At 31.8% G+C, this 24975-nt stretch overlaps 1 protein-coding gene across 5 annotated transcripts in view; it reads right to left on the bottom strand.

The window, feature by feature from the left end:
* Positions 1-17486: 17486 nt before the first annotated feature.
* Positions 17487-24975, bottom strand: part of LOC148605115 (uncharacterized) — a 29612-nt gene continuing 22123 nt past the window's right edge. For all 5 annotated transcript variants that reach the window (XM_088550607.1, XM_088550606.1, XM_088550608.1 and 2 more), the window contains one exon: positions 17487-23529. In XM_088550607.1, the coding sequence (XP_088406733.1) occupies positions 23239-23529 (291 nt within the window). In that variant the 3' untranslated portion in view covers positions 17487-23238. The remainder of the gene's footprint in view (positions 23530-24975) is intronic.

The raw sequence follows: 24975 nt of genomic DNA, 5'->3' as shown, positions 1-24975 counted from the left end.
ACATAAACAAGACAAACTAGAATCAAAGGATGTGCACATAGAAAACCAAAAAAAAAAAAAGGAATCCAAAATAATTATGATGTGCAAACCAATAATTTATTACACATTGCAAGCCTATTGTAATGTCTAAAACAAAAGAGCATGATATATCTTCAATTGCACATTTGTATATCTAAAATGTGCTTTCAGAATTGTGTTATTTCGGGAATTTAGTTCATAATGGCCCCGTATTGATGCCCTATTTTGAAATTCGTAATTCATGGCTGTGATTTCATAATGACCGGCCGTAATAATTTCCGGTTCGTAATGATCAGTTGTCGAAATTTTCGGTTCATAAAAGATGGGCATTTCTATACATACTGTAGTAAATTGGTTAATAAAACATTTGTAATGTGTGTATTCTTCTTCCAACCTGACAAAGACTCCCACCGAGCCAAAGATTGAATATGTTCAGATTTAGTAAAAGATAGAAGACATGTTACAAATTGGGCTGGCTCATGTTGTATTTTTTGTTTAATTTCAAGCAGTTAACACGTGATGGATTTCAGAAACTTTAAGAACATATTTAAAGATTGATCTGGCATTAACTAGTTTTATTTTCGGGGGTCTTTTCTTCATAATTTGTATTTAAGATTTCAGAATACATTTAAATGTTTCGTTACACTTTAAATAATAGTCATAAATAAATAAAATTGACATAAATATTCCGGTTACCATTAATATAACATGTGACACCAAAACGTTTGTCGTAAGTTTGTATTCAGACGTTTTGAAATGGCACGATGACAAAACTCAAAACATTTACACCTTTTCGTTCTATCAGATTAAGAGCACAGTTTCAAGTTAAGGTTAGATATGGTAGCAAAATACATTTAGAAGAGTACGCACATTAGGTATTTTTAATCTGTATTACATTTAATATAGTTTTCATATTTTTCTAGTTTTTTTCTAAAATTATATTGTCCTTTTTTAAAATCTTTTCTTTTCTGTCTTTTTTTAAAATTATTTAAGTATGCTTTATCGTGTTTTCTGAAATAATTTTCTTTGTTTGTAAGCTTTCTCACAATGCGCATGAAATTATTGTTAAACGTTTTCTGGTAAAAATTCGAACTAATCGAATTTCGCATTACTATGAATAATTGTCTGTCAAATCCATACTTCATGCTGTAAGGTTGATGAAATCATCGTCTCCAAATAATGATTAAACATACAGGACCCGACTGACCAATAATTGTATAAGTTGGTAAGAATATCCGAAAATGGGCTCATGAGTATGTCACGTATACTTTGTACTAAGAATGTGCTACTATTGCCAGTCAGTCTAGTAGGTTTTTAATAAGGTTTCTTAAATTGAACAAATCAATTGTTGGTTAGATTACTTTTAATGGTCAAAGGTCAAACACCCGCGCCCACACCTTAAAAAATCTGAATTCATAGGTGGAATAGAGATAGCTCAAAGAGGGGCTGTTGCCCATAGGATGACAACGGTGTGCTTTTTTCTATAATGAAATTTATTGAATGATATATCAATCACCAATCACAACACTGATCTATTAAAAAAAAGAGATGATACAAACTCCACTTTAGTTGGAAAACATTCTCGAAAAGCGGAGTTAGTTACATGTTCTCAATGTTCTTAATTTTCCATTGCAAATAGCACAGATAATATATAACATGGAAGTAGACTAATTTTCCTTGTCAAAAAGAAGCTGTTTTTTTTTGTGTCAAACTCTAACAATACAGTGTTTACATAATTTTCTGGCAGGAAAAAAATCATTCGGAAATATCAAATTTTGTAAATTTGCTTACATGTAGCTATCAAATGGTCACCCATTCAAAGACTTTTTGCTATCAGTTGAATATCCTTTTTATCTACTTTCCTATCTATCCATCTTCAATTTCAATACATATTCTTTATTCAACCCTTACATTTCCAATAGATACTTGTATCAAAGATACATAATTATACAAGAGCATGCTATTATTGTCCTAAGATAGTTCTTTGTTTATTAGGAGACGGATCAGCATAAGCTTCAACTTGTTACGAATCATTGTGTTGTATTATAATATCGTCATATGATATATTGATGTATTCTTTGAAATAAAATAATTTTAAATTAAAAGAAGATATTCCAATGATAAAGAGTAGACAGGGAAAACGAACACACAAAACACAGAATAATCAAAATAACGCATACAAAGAAGCAGCAGAAGCTAATGAGCAACTTGGACTCTACTGAAGAAAAAAACAGGATTAGGATCAGATGTACCTGTGGCGTAATCGTATTCTGCTATGCTAGAAACGCCCGCCTAGTAGCTATTAAAATGTCACGTCCGGTGTAGAGGAAATAAAAATAGTAAACTATGACACAGTGAACAGGACTGTTCTCACGGTGTAGATGGATACAACATAACGATCCAAGGGTCCATGATGACAATAAAACCTCTGTATTATTAAGTTTAATTATGTAGTAACCCTGTTCTGGAGGCCTAATCGGAAGAAGTCTTGCATGGTACAAAATGTCCGCGTAGTTTCGGCACCCAATGGTATAATGTATGTGCTGTGATATAAAATGTCACAATTCATTTTTGAATTAATGCAAATTTTAAGTTAAGAACAATAACTCCTTTGCCATTTAAGACGATTCGGAAGAACAATCTACATATTACAGTATTCATTCCTGCTTTAATAGAAATGATTGATTGACTTACAGGCGAGCTTTTGTGTCTCTTTCATAAATATCATTTCCATCCTGTTTCGAGTTCCCAATGGGGAAGTTACTGCAATCATAATATTAAAAAAAAATAAACAAGCATGAAATGTAACCAAGTTCTTTAATCATAGCCCTCTGTTGAGCAGACAATAATATATTAAATGAAAATATAATCATGGGTAAAAATATGATATGAAATAAAATAACTTACTTGTAAATTTCAATGATTTTTATTTAATTTGAAAGTGTTGTAGCTATCTTTCTGCATACCACCGCTGGTAGATTTTTAAAGCAAATTATTATTTTACAATTTTTACAAACACGGTGTTATACTTCAACGATTATGAAATCCACCTGTACATTAAAGGCCTGTTCAGATGTTAAGGTGTTAAGAATTAATTGTCTTTTGCCATTCAGGACAACTTACATATGACAACCAAACTTACTGTATTGATAATTCCTGCTCGAAACGAATGCTAAATTGACTTACTTGTGAGTTTTTATTTCATTTTTCTCAATAGTTTCAACGCCAGAAAATACGAAGTCGTAGTTACTGCAATCATATATACAACAAATCAAAAAACAATACGTATGAAAGAATACTACATTAAACTGAAATAGCTTAAGTGCGTATTCTATCTTTTCTTTTGGATTTTGGTAAATCTAGACCTTTACAGAGAGCATCATTGATGGTATTTCTTGTTAATAGTAAACAGTTATTGACTGAGTTTAAGGATAATAGCAGTTTTATTTCCCCGAGGTAGTAACTATTGTCCAAGGCAACGCCGAGGACAATAAATAGTACAGAGAGGGCAATAAAACTGATATTACTCTCGCATCAAGTTGTCATTTAGCAGTCAAGGACGTTAAAAACCCTAAGTGGTGTTTTTGTAAATGGGTAAATTTATATTTTGGAAGATGATTAGGTTGATATACAACTGAAAAGAGATACAAATGAACTAAAAGCGCCTTGCAAGTTGGTGAAGAACATATATATATATATATATATATATATATATATATATATATATATATATATATATATATATATATATATATATATATATATATATATATATGTTATTCGGAATGTTGTCCTAAAGTACGTGTACAAGTAAAACACATACAAGCACATCTTTCTAAAGTGCATAGTAGAAGGAGTAATCAAGGGAACCAAGGTTATAGCGGTAATCAAAAGAATATAATCCAGGGACAAAGACCAGACATGGAAAACAGATACACACAACAAAGAACATAAAGTAACTAAAATCATACATACAAAGTAACAAAAGTAAATGAGCAACTCGGACTCCACTAAAAACTGGGAGCATGGACCATGTGCACCGGTAGGGTAAGCGTCCTCTGCTTTTCTAGAAAGACCCGCCGAGTTTCTCATAAAAAGTCAAGTCCCGGGTAGACAAACGAGGAAAGGTAATCTATGACCCGTTGATTAAATCAGTTTTCATGATGCTGATGGATACATCATAACGATCCACGAGTTCATGATGACGACCATAAAACTTCTGTAGCGATGTATTCAATCTTGTAGCAACATAACCCTGTTCCAGAAGCCTATTTGTTAGAGTTCTAGCGCGATACAAAAAGTCTGCGTAGTTTCAGCAAGCTCTGGCATAACGTATGAGTTGTGATATGAACAAGCCATACGCAGGTGATGAAGGGATGTTGCCACAGATGAAAGGAAAGTTGACAATTCTGAATGAAAAGTCATTACGTTTGTCGTAAAGTTTGGTTAATAGTTTTCCTTTACCATCGATTTCTAAGTGTAGGTGAAGATATGAGGCTGACTTCACAGTGTCTGTAGTATCCTTTATCTCACGTTCTTTTGGGTACATGCGATGTATCAAATCCGCGAAATTAGGATTGTTTAAAGATAATACGTCATCAATATAGCGGAAACTGAGATTGAAGGATCTAGCCAAACGATATTCTTTCTTTCTGATCAAATCAGCTATAAAGTCAGCCTCATAAGAGTGAAGAAATAGGTCAGCAAGTAAAGGAGCACAATTTGTTCCCATTGGAATGCCGACCGTTTGTTGAAAAACACGTCCACCACACTGGACAGATATGTTGTCGATTAAAAATTCCATCATTTTGTAAACATCTTCCTCTATATATTTGGAAGATGATTTGGAATTATTTCTAATGAAGAATCTCTACCAAGAACTATATATTTGTATCTAGGTGTACCATCTTTTTTCGAAAAACAACGATGTATAATGTTTTTAAGTCGGGATTTTAACTGAGTATGGGGAATAGAAATATACAGTGTTGAAAATTCATAAGTTTTAATGCTATTATATTCAGATAATAGTCTTGAACTGATTGTCTCCAAAAGATCTTTCGAATTTTTCAGGATCCACATTGAATTAATACCACTACGGGAGTAACAAGTGTTGTGGTAGGACTGCGGACCCTCTTTGACAGTTGTGAGTATAGAAGTTAAAAGTTTTGAAAGAGGTTTGGTGGTACATTTTGCAGATCCAGCTATGAAACGTTGTTTGTATGGATTCTTGTGGAGTTTAGGAATCCAGTACATAGACGGTAAATCACAATTATCGTCCTTGGTAGAGAGACCAAAAGAGGATAGCACAGATTTATGATTTTCCACAATCTCTTCTTTGGAGAGAGTGGTAGCAGTAGAGGTCTTATCACTGCTATTATTTTCTACGTCTCCCTCTTATAATAAACATTGGATATAAAACGTTTTGCAGACAAAAACAATGTTGTTTTGGGCTTTGTCTGCTGGTACGACAACATATTTGTCATGTATAGTAGACAATGTTTTTGCTACATCGGGGTCTTTGAAAACTGATGTAGCCTTGGCACTCATTGACCTACTTAAAACTTTCATTCGTTTCAAAATTAAAGACCTCACAGCCTTAAACCACTCTGACAGAGAATCAATGTCTTCTTGTTCTCGTTTTATCCATTTTCTTGCATAGTCCTCGACGGCATCCATAAGAACTTTAAAGTTATAAGTCCAATTTATGGAGCGTGGTTCACGGTACTTGGGACCTTTAGAAAGGATATTACGTAGAGAATCGTTTTCGATAACGGTTAAATCTCCCGTAACGACGTGACCAGAAGGACCATATTTGAATGGAGAGGTTTTGCAAGAACAGTCAGGTGGTTTAGCCTTGAAGTCCTCAATCTCGAGGTTCTGCAATAACCTTTTATAATTGAAAATTTTAGATGCAATGGGTGAAGTATAGAAATATGAAATAATTGGTATGGATTTGTCTTTGAAATATAGGGGAATTTTGTTGGTAACGTATTTGTGATGGAGGATGTTAGCCAAATTAATTGCATCTATACCTTTGTTGACAAACGGTAGTGGAGGAAATGATCGTTTTTCGTCATCTTGACTTTTCACACAAACTGGTTTAAAGAGTCTGTGGAAACCAATATCCAAAATGATGGCAACAAGTCTGTATAATGATGAGGTGGAGTCAGAAACAGGAGTGTCAAGACTTGTTTTGTAAAGGGAGTGTAGTAGAGTGAGAGGTATAGAATAAAGTTTGGTTCTAATGCGATGACGTCCATGATGTTTTTGTATGAAAGGAAGGAGACCATCTATGGAGACATCATGTAACTTAGGTGACGTATAGTGGCGATGGCCATGGCTCCTTTCCCGTCTTGGATTTTTTTCAAATAAATTCATCACATTCATGTTATTGTTGTATTGGCTTGAAAGGTTTCCTATACTTTTGATGTTGTCATTGCATCCGTAAGGTATAGCAGTACCTAGTCTGCGTATCCAGTACTCCTCTCTTTCCCTACGATAGTTTTTACTTAGAACGGGACTGTTCGTAGGATGGTATTTTTTTTTCTAAAATACGAACTTTCATGGAGAGGATTGAATGATCTTGTTGATTAAAGTGTTGATAAACTGTCGGGAATTTGGTGGTGTTAATACCCGAACGATGACCGCACATTCTTTTATTTAATCGTTCTTGCGTTTCTCCAACATATATTAAACCACATAGGTTGCATTCTAATCCATATATTAAGTTTGTTGATTTGCAACTTAAGTCATCGTGACTTCTTGTATGGAAGGTTTTGTTTGTAAAGGAACTGGAGAAGTAAGGGTCGATTATAAGAATGTTGCATGTTTTGCAATTTTGAATACCACATTTTGATGTGGTACAATGTGGTTCGTCATCGTTGTAGTCAAATATATCGTTTAAAGTGATGGAACATGGTTTGATTATTTTAAAATAGTCAGAATTTTTGTACTGGAATAGATGGTCTGCAGACTGAACGTGTGATTGGGTACTTTTAGTTGAATTGGTCGGGGCACTTTCCATACCAGATGTGACTGTGCTAAGAATCCCATCTGGGGACACCACATACTTACAAGACAACAGAGTGTCCAATCTGCTGTCAGGTTCGGACCTTTTTATACTGGGCGACGTCCGAATCAGTTGTTCCATCATTCCTCTTGTTAAAACCATTAATTTTAGAAATTGTATTACTGGGTTGATGATACCCTCGGGGACAAAATCCACCAGCAGAGGTATCGACCCAGTGGTGTGAAAGAGTAATCAAGGGAACCAAGGTTATAGCGGTAATCAAAAGAATGTAATCCAGGGACAAAGACCAGACATGGAAAACAGACACACACAACAAAGAACATAAAGTAACTAAAATCATACATACAAAGTAACAAAAGTAAATGAGCAACTCGGACTCTACTAAAAACTGGGAGCATGGACCAGGTGCACCGGTATGGTAAGCGTCCTCTGCTTTTCTAGAAACACCCGCCGAATTGCTCATAAAAAGTCAAGTCCGGGGTAGACAAACGAGGAAAGGTAAACTATGACCCGTTGAATAAATCAGTTTTCATGATGTTGATGGATACATCATAACGATCCACGAGAAGGGATTGAAATACATGTATCACATCTCACGACATTTTGTTGTACAGGTCCGGATTATAGGAGGCCGGACCCGAAGAACACTCTAAGATCGGACATTTTCTTCGCATGAGTTCTTGATTTATGCTAATTGTCCCGTATAATCATGTTTCTGGGTATCGGACCCTTCATTACTAGCACTCTCAGACTCGAAGACCACATTTCTTTGACTGAGCTTAACCAAGTCATGCATTCAGGATGTCTCACCCTTTTAGTATTACTCAAATTTACTATCATGACTGTGATAATTGGTAATTAATTGTAAAAATTACCGTCGGTTTGATTGTATTTTAGACACATTAATGAGTCAATCAACTTCCAATCGTCTTTCAAATTGTCATCATGTAATTAAGAGTCAGCAAGTCATTTATAATATTTTTAATATGCATTTATTATTTCTGTAAAACCATAGTTATTAATAATAAGTTATATCATTTCATATCAAAATATTTTTTTTTTAAATTTCATGAATACAAATATATCAATTAACATATATTTTAGCAATGTACAAATGGTCCAAAAAAAGAACAAAAACAGAAAAAGTGCAAATTTATTTTTCACGATAACAACAGCTTGTATATTTCGGCAACATCGACCTTATCTTGTTCAACTAATTATTCGATTTTTAGATTATGTAGTATTATGGAGAGTTTTACAAGAGCTATCTCAGTGATTGTGATGCCATAAACATAAAGAATGGCGGACGAAATCGCAAAAGAAAAAAGCCAGTATTCTGTTTTACCTTTTCTTGGCGATGTAATACTTTGCATAGTTACTTTTTTCGAATCCCTGAATCAATTTACCCTACCTGTGAAAATCGCGAACTTACACTTTAATATTCCTGTCATAACTTTCGAAATAGGAACTACAATACAGTGATAAACTTAAATCAATGTTTTTGCATGTATTCAGGGATCTTCATGGATCAAACTAAATACATGGCTCACTCTCCTGTCGTGTCGCGAGTCATTTCACCCAGAAAATAAATTGCCAAAGAAAGTATGATAAGGTTGAATGAGACATATTTAATAGCACAAGCTACAACATAGAAATTAACAATCAACAATGGTAAATCTTTCTATCTGTATTGTTTATTTTTATACCAAGGTAAAGTTTTGTCTTCCCTAGGCTTGACCATACTTTCACAGCTCTGGTAGGTGCGGTCATTTTGTTGATACAGGCATACCATTAAACAAGTTTTGTTTATAATTAAAGCACAAGAACTTACACAGTCAAACGTCGGTTCGTCCGAATCTGTGTCAATAAACAATCTTTTAGAGTTTCTGGGAGTCGATCCATCACCCTTTCAAAAACGATTGCTGATGACAGGTATAGATGGTTAGTAAGCTAGAGTAATTGGGAAATACAGTGCCGATTTGTAATGCATGACGCAAATTTGAATACATGACACACACCAATTGAACACATGACGCTCGTTTTGAATTCGTTGCTCTAGGAAAGAAACACATGGCAAGGCACCATGCAAATAGAAGTCATTGAGAATCCTTTCCCGTTTTCTCTCCAATCCTCTTGCTTTTTTTCTGAATACTACCTTTGGAAGGACACATATGACAGCTAAGAAAATTATTCATTATTTGTACTGAAACATAAGTCAATTAGTCATACTTTTTATAGCTCACGTTAATATACTGGTAGTTGTTTCAGGCTTTATATAATAAGTTTTTAAGCGAAAAAAGTATATAATATTATTATGTTTATTGTCTTTTTGTGTGTTTGCGTCAGTGATAGTATATTTATTGCACGACATTTAAAAGGACTTACTTAATAATATAAGTAATTAAAATACTAAGGCTTAATATCATTCGGATTTAGCGTTTGGTTGTTTTTAGTTCTTAGTTTATTTACTTATAAGTAATGAAGCATTTTATTTTATCACCCTCTATCCTATCATTTCTCATCAACAGCTGAAGTACTGTTTAAATATGGATCTTCATCAGATGCTGGTTTTTTCAAGAAAAATAGAAAACGGAGGTATCATTACCTAAATTTAGGTCAGGATAATGCCTACTATGTTCATTGTAACTCAAAATCCCAAAATATACAAAGATGATGAAATAATCATAGTGTACAATTTCTTTATTGACAAAATATATTTTCAGTATTTTTCAAAAGAAAATCATAATACCAATAAGCACAATTTGCGCAACTTTTCTGGCCAGATTGCTTCTAAATTCCTACGAAGCCGGGTTCATCTATAGTTTATTTCATGTAAGGGTTAGATGTTTCTGACAGAAACTATTGCACCAAGAATATATTGTCAAAAAATCTTAAGAAGTACTTCTCTGTCTAGGAACAATCAGGAAAAATCGTGTTATGAAGGAAAAAACTGCATTTTTATTGCATTATCCAAGTATTTTTACCGCATACCATCATAGTGCTTGTAAAGTTTGTTTTCCTAAGATATTTAACAGTCAAATTTAGCTGAAATTCCCTATGGATAATTGGCGGGAAAATTGTCCCTACACTTTTCACCATATAAGCAGTCACAAATATCTACATCATTGATGCTTCAGAATTCATTGAAGTAGATTTTCTGTTGTTTTCTACGTAATTGAATATATTTGGACAAAAAGGATCAAATTGAGGAAATGGTATGCAACCAATTGGCTGATTCATAAACAATTTGGTACTTATATTTTCGTTTCAAAAGCTTGATCTAGGTGATCGTTTTGTCGTATGCGTTACTTAGATGACCACTAAACAAGGAAAGAAATGCATTACAATTTTGTTAAGTAAGATGCTCCTCCGAATGTTCTACTAATGGAACGGTCAAGCTGTTAAAGGGCTTTATCTCAAAAATTTAATTATCCCGTAACACACATAATGGTACCTGAGGATACAATCGTGCCAAAATTAAGGGATGTCGTAAATGATTTATATGCTCCATTTTGGGTTATCCTGAATCAAGAGACTATAAAATTAGTTTTGAAATGAGAATAATATTAAGATACAAAATATATCAGTAGTATGACTTGACAATTTTGAGTTGTCATTTATTTGTGAAACAAACAAAAGATCATTCGATTTCAACATTTTAAACATGCTTGTCTTCACAATCAGACCTGAAGAATGATTTATCGCATTTTAAAGTCTACTGTGATACAGGAATAAACTATGTGAACATGGCAATAAAAAGGACCATTTACTGCATAAACCAAAATAGAATATCTTCCTTAAACTTTTATTTTAAAGGGAAGGGCCACCTGTGTATTAAGTTCGGCTCTTATGATAAATCATACCTACGTTAACAAAAATAAATAACCTTTAATGCAAAATGCGCTTTTATAAAATGCTCAAGGCTATGCAAAGTTCGACAATGAAATATAAGTGGATAGACGTCTTGCAGAACTCTCCTATCTGAAGAACGAGCATAGCCAGATACTTTTGATTTTTACCGATAGCTTCCGATTGGCTTGTGACGTCACTAAGTCGATTTGGTAGTGTTACAAGTACTGCAAATAATATGTAAACAAAGAATATTCCGTAAGTATTTCTACGATCATGTTTATCTAATCACTAAAATCCAATGACTTGTCAAGCTTACGATTGCACGAATGATAAAAGAGAAATGTTCTAAAAGTTTTTTTTTACCAGCAACACGAACATTCTTCGGAAGTAGCCATACGATTTTCCTAATAAATACTAGTCATCTGGCAGCAAATCCCGTTGTTCGTCAATGAAATCTGACATTTTCTTTCATGTTGTGCCTCAACTTCTTCTTATTTATTTTGGGTTGAAATTATAGGAAAAGTCCCAAATTTGCGATTTCTTCGGACATTCTAATCATTTACCTATTTACTTTCACTTAACAAACCGACTTCGTGACGTTACAGTTCAACCGATCATGGTGAAATTCAAATTTCCTAATTATAAATCTTGATTAATTAATTAAGAAAAGGAAATTATTTTGTTCCAATTTAAGTTTCATGAATATTTAACAGATTAGTTTCGTTATTTATGACTTGCACAACAACATGGTCTTCTCCTTTAAATTTGTGTACCTGTTTTACAGTTCTCTACAAGTTACATCTCGAACATCAATTTTCAAATTTATTCGTACATTAGTTACATTGTACCACTGATTGTTCGAATCGTTAAATTTAGAAAATATTCAATATCATTCACAATGATATATATTTTGTTTCGCTTACTATTTTAATTTTTAATATATATCTCACTTTCAACTGTTGGAAACGCATGAAAACTATTCTTTAACTACGTTTTTTTACGATTTGCGTGTTGGATGTCTTTGATTTTGAGTTAAAAATCGAAATGTTATCAAAATAAAAAGAAGGTGTATACAAACTAGAGGCGCCAAAGGGCCTGAATCGCTCACATGATACGATAAGCAACATTCTATTCTTGTAAAAGCAGCCATATTTTTTCTTGAATAAACATTCTCATGCCTATGAAACAATCACATCACTGTCCAGTTTGTGAGAAGATTTTTGAAAGAAATTTAAGTAGGGAAAAAAGCGTCGAAAAGGTGCAATTACTCCAATATGGCTGTACAGACTTAAACAATAAATTAACCATAAGTAGCTATCACCATGCAATGTACTTGTACCTATGCCATAATTTTGCTTAACATAAAGGTTTGAAGATATATGCGAAAAAAAATTTGTCTGACCCCTTATGTTCTATTTGCAGGAAATAATAACTCTGAAGTCATATAGTGTCTAACACATTGCTCTATTTTCGAAACTAACAATTTTAATCAATAATGTCTAACCACTGTCCTATCACAAAATCGATGTCTGAAAACAAGAATTTCATTTTGAATTATTTTCCCTCAAACATGTAGTGTAGCCAGCTGGGAAATTAGACTAACAAACGTAGACGTGTCGTATTTATGGCATAGTAGCAACTGTAAATAAAACTAAAAACTAAAGAGAATAGAGTGTAACGTCGTCAAATCAAATAATAAAACGTGGAATAGTTTTTACTTTGAACACGTAATTGAACATTTACTTGATTTAAGGGAGAGCTAGCTAAATGGACGTCTACTTTGACGTGTTTCAAATTGAAAGTTTGTGTTGTTTGTACAATTCAACTCCAATCTTATTATTGAAATGTATTATAAATGATACTTGAGACAAGTTTATTTTCAATACTATATCTCAAATCTCGAGATGAGATTTGGGGCGATTGCCTTGGCATTGGACGTTTAAAAAGTGACAAAACAAGAAAATTTACTTTTAACGGCATTTTAGAATTTGCATTACGTCATTAAAAGGGACAAAATAGCCAGTGCTTCATAAAAATCTGCTTTATTCTATACAACATAACCAGTTAACAGCCATTCTCTGTATGCATTTGATATTTTGAATAGGGAATGTGGCATGCATGGTCTCGGATTTTCTTTTAACTTGCAAAAATAGTAAAGACCTATGAGTATATAAGCAGTCGACTTTCTTTTTATTTTTTTTAAACTGATGGTTGCCATGGTAACGTACATCCGCTTTTTCCCGCCCAAAATATTTCACCTGAAAGTTAAGGTATTTTAGCCTTTATTAACTTTAAATTGTTCTATGATATGATCATATTATTTCCTAATTGCTAAACTGTAACGTTTCAAGCATGGATTAAGAACAGGCATATTCTCCATCAATAACATATGATAGGTGCATCTTGAGATAAAAAAAGTCGGATCTGAGCCATGCGGCAAATATCTCATTTGTGCATTTTTTTTAGACCCGTTTACATTTATGCAGCAGTTTAGCATCTAAGAATGACTACAGAATTGTGATATGATATCTATTCTTCCGCAAAATGCAAAAACATGTTTGGAAACGTTGGTTATATTTGTTTTTGACGCATAACGAAACATATGGAAAACTTGTATAAATGTGTGTTAGAATGAACACATGCATTTGCTTGTCAAGCAAACCACAAAGTTTTAGTGCATGAAAAGAAAAATCAACCCTCCCTCGTCTAGACGAATTTTTGCAGACATTTGTTAAATGTTTGTTTCTTCGAAACATTAGTGTGTCATTTTGCCAAAACAGCGCAGTAGGGCAGCGTTGTCAGGGGAAACTAGGATAGAAAAGTGTGAAAAGGTTATTTCTTGATATTTGATTGCGAAATATTTTTTCTTAATTATTTTGCTTTATTTATAAAGAATAATCAAGGGAACCAAGTATATAGCGGTAATAAAAAGAATTAACCCAGGGACAAAGACCAGACATGGAAAACAGACAAACACAACAATGAACATAAAGTAACTAAAATCATAAATACAAAGTAAAAAACAAATGAGCAACTCGAATTCCACTTAAAATTGGGAGCATGGACCAGGTGCGCCGGTAGGGTAAGCATTCTCTGCTTTTATAGAAATACCACCCGAGTTGCTCATAACAATCCGAGTAGACGAAAGAGCAAAGGAAAACTATGGCACTTTGAATAAATCAGTTTTCATGGCGCAGATGGATACACCGTAACGATCCACAAGTTCATGATGAAAATCGTAACACTTTCTGCTCCAGAAGCCTATTTGTTAGAATTCTAGCGCGATACAAAAAGTCTGCGTAGTTTCGGCAAGCTCTGGCATAACGTACGAGTTGTGATATGAACAAGCCATACGCAGGTGATAAAGGGATGTTGCCACAGATGAAAGGAAAGTTGACAATTTTGAATGAAAAGTCATCACGTTTGTCGTAAAGTTTGGTCAATAGATTTCCTTTACCACTGATTTCTAAGTGTAGGTATATATGAATCAGTTGGGTACCCGAACAAATTATTCAAACCAAAGCGTAGATGAGAACCATTAATTTGTTTGGCCAATCAACCTATTTGACCCAAAGTATGATGAACTATTTGCTATACAATACCTTTTGTATGTAGTTTACTCTAAAGTATGCATGTGGAAGAAGCGAGAAAAACATACATGACTTTTTTTTAATTTAGACATAACATTCTTGATTTGATAGTAGGGCAGTCCATATGACGTTATATGGACAGGCAAAATATCGTCAAAATTAACAAAACTCATTTAATAAATTTATATTTATTTATAGTCTTAAAAATACAAAATACGTTTCTAAAATGATAAAGAAAAAATACACTTACAAATAAAATAACCTATGTTGTAACTTACTACATCTACTTTATGAAAAAAACTCTTGTTTCACAAACTAAGTAGTCAATTGGTCAATTAAATGGTATGTTACGTGTTAAAATAAAATGATACGTTTTCAGAAAACACCTGGTAAAGACAGGTCTCCGATTTGTTTTAGAGCTCAATTATAACAAGATTCATCGTAAAATGCACTACTTCAATTTAAAAATTTATATATACACTTCTTATGCATGAACAAACAAAGAAAATAAGAATTGAAAAAGAGCAAGTGAACAATTATAATTGGCTAATGCCATAATCAAAAGTAGTATGTCTAGGGTTGAAACTGACTGGACAAACATTCGGTACTACAAGTGTATATCTCCACTTTTTCAAAAGGGCATGAAATTCAGCCAATTCCCCGAATTTTCAAGTCCTTACTTTTAGTAATGACATGACATATACCCACTCTTTTCCCAACAATATATGCAAATGCAAATGCCTCAAAACAATAACAGCATTTACAGAATAAGATTAAAGTGATTCAAAAAACAAATTATCATGTACACTTTATGTGCCCAGATTTTGTTGAAACGGCATTGAAAATGCAGCAGTTATGTGTTTGAGCTTTCCTAAGCCGATCCTAGTTGATATGCGCCCTCTTTTGACCATATTAAAAATGAAAAAAATGGTAGGAATAGCCATCGGTCGAAAGATGTTTGAAAAAAATTAACGCATAGTCGTAGGAACAAATTTTCGGATCCCTGTGAAAATGGGGGCCATCTGTGTTAGTGACAAACACAAGATAAACACTAGTTCGAGATTAACATAAAGTGAAAAACAGGAAAAAAGGAAAGTTTTAAAAAATACAATTTACAGTCTCAATAAAACTCTAGATTTCTATAGTCATTCTAATATTCATTTACAAAATTTTATCAGTTGGCGTAGATTAGTAAAACACGTGTTTGGGTACTGCGGAAATGTTTTAAAATCTATCTTGTTTACTTAATGAAAATCTATATCAGTAAATGGATATTTATAACTTGTCATCTGAAATGACAGGGTCAAGAATGAAAGTGTAATGTACTGATAACCTATGTATTTTTTTTCTTTTTCATTTACATTTTTAAAATGAAATCCTTCGCAGGTCACAACTTCAAACGACCGCGGAGGTCAAACCCTGAATAATTGGAACTTTTTGAAATTTTGAAAACAATAAAACATCTGAAACAGGATATGAATTTGACTAGCATCAAGATGGTCACATTTTTTACTGAAAACTGTTGTACTATACTTTAATAATAATTTCTCTATTCACAAATCGGTATTTTATCTAGATATGTTAACATTTTATGTACTATTCTTGATATTCTTTAGACTTTAACCTTTTGAATCAACATTTCCAATAATTAATCGACTTTTTCATAGTATGTTTGTGTGTGTTGAATACTAGAAAACTACTGCCATTCTACCTTTATTTTATTTTTTTATTTACTTGCTTAGTTTTGTGTATGTTTGTTTATTGTCTGTTTGTTTGTTGTGTGTTTATTTATTTTTTTTTCATAGGTCTTGTAATTGTGCTCATTTGAAAAAGTCTATCCCTTCCACCCATCACATCGTTTGATGTTTTGCATTTCCGTATTTGAATTTTATCTACTTATACTTTGCTAATTCAGAGGAACCTTTCTAAATGTAATGCAGTCATACCTTGAAGTACAGTACGTCATGCATGTTTATCCTCCCACATTAGTACGGAGATGCCCACAAAAACAAAGAAAAACTTGAAATCCTGAGATTAATGGGAGGTTTTTGGTCAAAATTACTATATTTTCTGTGAAAAATACTTAAAGTTAATTTTTTACATAGAAATTTTTTTTTCATTGATATCTCCCACTTCAGACAGTGTCAATGACGGAGAACCTCCCACATAAACTTTTCCCAAGTGTAAACAGTTACATGTATATTAATGTTTTAGTGAAATAAATCAACTTGACTATCAAGTTGAAGTCATAGTAACTGCAGGACTTTGATTGAACGTAAGACTTGAGATGATATTCCCTAAAGCTTGCATGTTGAAATTATAAATTCTACAATCTCGAGTGGTGTACGAATTTGAACCACTCACCACTAAAGGAATTTTTAGTGATTAATTTGTAAGAATGTAAAAAGTAAGTTATTTGCAAGGTTCATACTATGAAATGCTTTAGGGGAAAATAGAACTAACATTACAACTTATGTTATTAATTGTACCATACAACTATTAAAAACAGTCACTGCTTTCATAGTTATTCTGCATTAATGAAAATAGAAAATACATTTCTAATATAGCAGAGTCAAATTAAACATATAATATAACCCATGTTATAATTTTCTACATTGTCAGTTAATATATGAAAAAAATATCATTTCACAAACTTTCTGGTCTATGGAATGGTTTGGCATATGAAAGTGAAACCGGTCAAAATGCACGAAGATGTGGGACTTCAGGAGACTGGTTACTGCTTGATTCTGCGAGCAATATTTGCACGATAGAAGCATTCGTTTCAACCCACGATAGGAGGGTTCGTTTAAAGGAACAATAGAAGGTTTCTTTTTAAAGCACGATACAAGCGTTTGTTAAAATGCACGATATTTAAACTCACGGTAGAAGCTTAATATTTGCTTTTTTCTAATATTATTTGCTTTTATTCAACTATAACTTTTTTGTAATATTTTTGTAAAAATATTTTTTATTATTTTTTGATTATTTTTCATTAATTGTAAGTATCATTTTTTTTCATCGTTTGTCTATTGTGCTTTAATTGCACACTTTCAGCTTTCGTTTGAACGTATGCTAAGAGAATTTATTTCTCGTGTCTTTAAACGCACAATAGGAGCGTTCGTTTATATGCACGATAGGAGCATTTGATTATCGTGTTTGGTGTACGCTTTGTGTGTGTATCCTACGAGCGGGAAACCTCAATTTTACCTTGAAATGATAATGAAAGGATAATCAAGGGAACCAAGATTCTAGCGGAAATAAAAAAAAATGTAATCCAAAAGTAAATGAGCAATTCGGACTCCACTAAAAAACTTCAGTAAATTTAATGAATTTTCAAATCTTCAATAATCAGTAAACACAAGATCTAAAAGCAACACATGAAACATGCCTACTATTGTCATATTATTGATACTGTTTTATAGAAATATTTATATAAAAAACACATGTACCAATAAGACCGAAATGATTGATTACCGGTAATGTTTTGGAACCTTAAATAAATAGATATGTACAAGGAACCAAAATTTATGTTCGAATGCCTCATACCTTTAACATAATTTAATATAGAAGATTAAAGTTATTTAAATCTCAATGATCTGCCAGAATGAAATAAAAGAAAATAGAGAAAGATGACCAACAATACACTAAAACAACATTTACAAGATGAAATAGCGGAATACTTACCACACTACAACAACTATAAATGCAATATATCACATCCAAACTGACATCAAAACAAAATAATGTACATTACAATACAATATTTCACTCAATACATTTCTTTTTCATTTACAGTAATAAAACCTACAATTATAATACATGTATACCAATTACCAATTAGATAAATTCGTTTGTTTCTGTAAAGATTTCCTCTATCAAAATTTTAAAGTGGTTTATTCCTCTTTGCCACTTTCCGTCCCTGTAAGGTAGTAAAAAATAGCTAAGCCACAGAAAAGACTTACTGCCATATTTCTGTGTAGAAAAGATGACTTGATAAGGACAAACACAAAATTTGTGACAACATTAGGTGTCAAAATGGATCACTAAGTATCAATTAATGCAATTTAATGCAACTTAATTAAACAACATCTAATGAAATGCGGAGGTGTGTAGGTGTTTTTTACTGTCCTTATATATTGGCAACATGCTGCGACAAACTTAATATTTTGTCAAAACATTGATATAATCGGATTTTCATTGTTGGAATATCAAAGTTGTCTATCAATGTGCTCAATACGAGTATCTCCTTCGATGAAAAATGTAATAACATTCAGTGTTTTTCGCCGGTTGGCAGAATGAATAAGTTTAGGTCCACTTTGCACATGCATTTCATCTATGGATGAACACTCAAAAAAAAAGTTTTGTTAGCAAAGTATGCATATATTTACTTATATCGTATGTAAAATACATGCTACTTGTAGAGACTAATTTGATATATTCCAAACATATTACTTCAATAGGATCTATACTTATAATGGGTGGAACTATCATTTTTAAATCTGCAAAAAGCTGATTTTTCTGCTATTTAATATAACTTAGTTTATATAAAAATTGTTCTCTACATATATTATGCAAGATGTATGTTAGTCAGAACTACTTCTCATGGCATCAGAATAAATATAATACAGGAATTCCTTGTGACTTCAATGTTGTTGAGGACTTTTTTTTACAAAAGAACTATTTATATAAAGATGCACTGTATATTACTTATAAAGTCCCTGATATAAATTAAAAACTTTTTTTTAAATTTTAACTATTCCACAGAATATTGACATACAGAAAATTGATGAAGCAACTACATTCATCATTCTCAATGTGAAAATGTTCATCAAAAATAAAATAGAAAAAGTACTGTAATTTGCGTCATCAACATGAACACGTAACTACAATAAACAAAAAAATATATATATTGATATTTAAAAAGTACAAAATACAATTCTAGAATAATGCAGTATAAAAAACACTTATACAATAATCTAAACTATGTTGTATTTTCCTATATTTATACTAGATGAACATTTTGTTTTACAAATGTTTGTGGTCTATAATATGGTTCCGCGCATTATGATCTATGAACTACTTGGGGTTTTCTTTTTAATGTTTTATAGCGCTTAAAACAGTTTACTTTAAGTAGACAATTGAGAAAGAAATTCATACTTTTTACCAGATATTGACTTCATTTTTTATGGAAGATCTCTCTTGAACTGTCCAGTTAGCAACCTGTGGAAGTAAAAATCGCCCTTTCAACTGTCCAGTTAGCTACCTGGGGAAGTTCGTATGTAATGGTCATTCAATTGAAAGAAGATCAACCTTTGTGAAGTGAATGGTTTTTTTTCTGCTATTTTTAAAAAAATTCATATTTAAAATCATTTAAATATTTCAATCATTCAAGTTCAGGAACAAAAATCAACGAAAAGGCGTTCATTATGAAATCAAGGTCTACACAATAGCCTGATGTATCATCTATAACTCAGGGTCAGTTCTTAGTACAAATGTTACCGACTTCTGTATGTGCAAGGCAATTTAGTCCCCTGTAAATACATTATTTCTAGACCAGAAGTTCAGTAGTACTCCAGATTAGAATCATGCAAAATGTGTTTCATGGTTGGAAAGTCTACATATTTTTATTTTTGGATGTTTTGTCTAAAATATTAAAAGTTAGCAGAAACTAACATGAGGCTTTTCATTCTTTTTATTGTAGATTCCATTTGCTTATAAATTAACCTAATTAATTAAAAATTCTAGAAATATTGTTTTTAATCCACTATACTTTCTTGAACAATTATACCTATGAAAAGTAATTGATGCAAGCGCATATCAGTTCAAAACAATTGTTAAACACATTGCAGAACCAAACACATATTCTGGATGGCAAAATATTTTAACATATACCAAATCATAAATTAATTTTCAGAGTAATCTATGCAACAAACTCAATTATTGAATAAGATGGAACTAATTAAAATCTAAATAATCTGCAAGAATGAGAAGATATCTAACTTCTTATAGAATTGTGAAAACATTATGCTATAACAACATTCTAAGGCTAAATACTTATCACAATGAAACAACTATAAATGCATTTTTTAACATAGCAAGGGAATATACTGACATCTTAACAAAATAATGTACACTGCTCTACAATATTTTACTCCTTACAATTTAATTCATAATAATAACAGTAATAAAATAAATGATAATCCAAACAATATACATATTAACCTAAAACTAATTGCAACAGAAAATGTTTTAATACAAATCCATAGCATTTTGCCTTCTACGTTCAAAGAAAATAAGTCAAAAAATATTTGTAGAAAACTCAAAACGAAAATTTCAAAATTCCTATGGATATTTACCAAGGGGAGATAACCAAATAAATCCTATTCTTGTCAGGTTTTTGTGCCATTTCAAGTATTAATTGATGCTTTGATGTAGCAATTTGTTTCTTATTGATTATCTCACAATTTATGCTGCCCATTATTTGAAACACATTTGAAAAAAAAATGGGTACATTTAAGTCTTGGGTAATTTCCAATTGCAGATAAAGCTTATTATATGGCACTTCGATCATCTTGACTTTTTTATTTGGCATTGTTACTGTCTGTAAATAATTTATCAACATATTACTTTTACCGCATAAAGTAGAATATTTATTTCATCATTTTTATCAAAAATGGATTCCTTGGACTTCATTTTTCGATGAACATAAGGTTTACTATTCAATATCTAAATACTAAATCTAGGTTATCTTGAAAAATAGATATGAAAACTCTGTTTAAATCAAAGATGATTCTCTATGCAGCGAAAAATCAACAAGTAGGTACCAATCCCAAACCACATCATATCAACAAGTAAGTACCAATCCCAAACCATATCAATTTCAGACACTGCTAAAGGTTGAAAAATCCACCAAATAAAAGATGACTTTTTTTTCAGTCTACATATGCTATATTTTATGAATCAATAGATCATAGTTCTTTCAGCATACAGGTTTGTATTTTTGAGAAAACTATATATTCATCTCGCACAAAAATCAACCAATTCAAGAACAATAACTCTTGCAAAATGGCAATTTCATACAGAATACTTAAGATTTTTTATCCCAAAAGTGCAATAACAGAATGACAGAGACTTGTTATGAATCTGTATCCATTTTCTGCGAGAAATAAATATAAATTCTGTAGGTTTCGGACATGCATTATTCACCTCCTGTCTGACTTTTAAAAAGACTACTACTTAATTCCCTTAAAGCATTTTTTATTATTCAATGGTGTGTATAACACACTTGTTTAAATAAGCAATGGCATACTATTCTTCTCAAGAATTATAAAATAATGGACAATGGAACAAAATGATATGATTATGGTTTTATTGGGTTTTTTTTCCAGAATAATCAGAAATGTGTTTTATTATTTTATTTGTGAAAATGGCATGTTTGAAACTTAGATGAAATATTTAGGCATTTATTCCCTTTATTCTAATGGTTTCTACTACTAATGTAAATAAATGCATGTTCATACAATACTTTCAAAAAAATACTGTATAAATGATAAACATGACATTATTGGAATGTAAATGTCCACTAAATAAAGGACAATATGTACCACAGTTACTTGGTAGTAAATAATGGGATGATTGATGAGGTTTGGGAAATACAATTTGCTTTACTTTGTTGGAAAAAAAATGGTGTATGTTGCCATGACAACTGACAGTTCAAATAATGAAAGGAAAGTTGATTGCTAATTTACTCATACATAATATTTCTGCAGGTTTAAAAAAAAAATCTTAGACAATGCATTCCACATCGCCTATTTTAATAAAATATTAAATACTTCCAGAGAGCTACCTTTCCAAAATGACCATCCAGGATAAAACAAATGTTAGATAGGTGGTCTCTTTATTTTATTTTATTTTAATTGATAAAATTTGATGAAATTAAACCACCTTTATGTTTATTTCTATATATTTTTTTATTAGAAGCATTTATATGTCATTTTGTTTGTAATTTGTCTTTGAAGTTATTAAAATTAAATTTGAGATTAATGAGGCAATATGTGTTTAGCTAATTGACTAGAGAGGACCCAGAAAGTCAACTTTTCATTTTATTTGTTTGAAAATGATAAAAAAAAAAAAAGTACACGACTAGGCACCTAAAAACTGACGTGGCTGGATTAGAGGAAACCAAAAATTATTTATGTTTGGCTTAACTACTCTTATAAAGCCAACTCCACAAGAAAATTTAGAATATTTTGAAAATTAAAGATTGACAAACTACAAAAGATTAATACTAGTTATCATTGATCACAAAAAAATCATGATTTTTAAAAAAATTTTCATAATTGCCATTTAATCACTTTTGACATTTTTAAGATAGTTCTTACTTTTGTGATCCATTAAAAAACGCAAATGAAAAATTAGTTGCAAGTCATTACTGAAAAATCATTGTGACATCATAAACTTGCAATCAATTGTTGATCAGAAGTTCAAATAACGTCTTGTCCTCAATCACAAAAATATTGATGCCATATCATGGCACTACAGTATAACACTACATTTTCTTTTCATTAAAACTATTGTTGAGTTAGTTCATTGCCAATTTTATTGTCAATTTAGAGTATTGCAAATATATCTGTAAGATTTTTAAATGGGTTTTGATTATCAAATTACAACAAATAATTACAACATTAATTAAATCAAACTGCTCCTTATTTACAGGGCAATTTAGTACGTATGCCCTTGAATTCACATTCACTTCTTTGGAATAGGTTGCACAACCCCTTTATTTAAAACTGGTCCATCTTTGTGTAGATACAACACAGGCCACACAATAAAGTCTACAATCTCTCCTGCTTTTGTGTAGGACCTTAAAATGTTTGTGTCTATTTTTGTCTCTTTTGGAAATTCCCATTCTATAAATACAGGTGGATCCTGTATCTGCATCATCCAGGCATACTTGATACAATCATTGACAAAATCCTTACAACCATTGAGTTGTTCTAATGTTAGGTTTCTTTTCTCCTTCAGATAATTTGGTAAAATCTGTAAAAAATGAAAGAACTAGGAACAGTGAACACACTTCCATACCCCATGCCCCTATATTGAAAGAGGAGCAGTTTTAAAGTTGATTTTCATAACTTGATGATGAAAATAAAAACGCATTTTGGCCAACTTTGAATGCTAACTGCAGGAGTTTTCCTAAAGAAATGTCTCTGTAGAGCATTTCAAAAGAGGCATAACTACTATAAAATAATATATATTGCTTCCATACACAAAAGACATGATATTTTGTCTGATAGTTTGATTAGAATTGTGATCCAACGATATTTCAATGGTGCACTCTAACAAACATGTCAAAGGACATAATTCCAAACAAAATTTGGGAGATCAAATTTTTTTCCAATATCCACAGCTACATAGTGTGCCATTACTACATACCAAGTATCAAGAAGATCTGTTTAGTGGTTTGAAAGATGCACTTCTGGAGAATTCTTTTCAGGGGCATAACATGAACAAAATATGAGGGAAACAAATTTTCTGGTAAAATGTAAAACTACATATCTTGCTCTTACTACACATCAAGTTTCATGAAGTTATGCCAGTATTTTGAGAGGAGTAGTAATGATAAGTTGTTTCAGTCACAAAACACAGTTCAAGGGGTACAACATGATACGACCGCAGTGGTCGATCCCTAAACAGTTTGGGCAAGTGTGGATACAATATTAGTTTTTGACACACTTGACCATAAAGGCTTACAATTGATTATGGACACATCAGATGGTTTGGACACTATATTGCACAAAATTTTGAATTAAATTGAAAAAAAATTCAAAATTTCAAAATCATACCAAAAATTTTTTTCAGGTTTGCCCCCTTCAACCCCTTGTAATTTGGAAACTGTAAGAGATATCTAAAATCTGATTAAAACATGCTGGCAGGAATTTTAATGGGAAAACAAATTGAAAAATTTCGAAATCAGACCAAAAATAAAAAAGTCCGGTTTTTTTGTTTGGTTTTTTTTTTTGGCATTGCACATTTTTGATCCCCTATAACTTAAAAATGATCTAAAACATATAAAATCTGCTGATACATATGTTTACCAGAATTAAAAAAGGAACACAACGAAAAAAAATTAAAATCAGAAAAAAAACAAACATTTTACATGGGGTTTAATAAAACACCTCTTTAATATCCTTTTTGGCTGCTTTTTCTAAGATGGTAGGGGCCACATGGCCTTATTAAATAGGAACCCTCTTTTAGTGGTTAGTAAAATAATATTAAAATTTAAAAATAATTGGTCAACCACAACTTAAGTTATTGCAGGGAAACAAAGTGTCCCCTGATGACAATGATGCTACTGACAACTGCACCATTACATTATAGGACCACAATATTTTTGCAATAGTATAAAAATGAAATTTGTCATATCATACTTTAAAGTATTTAACAAGGCAGCAATCATTACAGAAAGAAAATGGAGATCAAGCA

Source organism: Perna viridis, chromosome 10 (genome assembly GCF_037379345.1).
Source record: "Perna viridis isolate PV_CMFRI_1.1 ecotype Kerala chromosome 10, ASM3737934v1, whole genome shotgun sequence".
In the NCBI taxonomy this organism is placed as follows: domain Eukaryota; kingdom Metazoa; phylum Mollusca; class Bivalvia; order Mytilida; family Mytilidae; genus Perna; species Perna viridis.
This window is presented reverse-complemented; position numbering and strand designations above follow the sequence as displayed.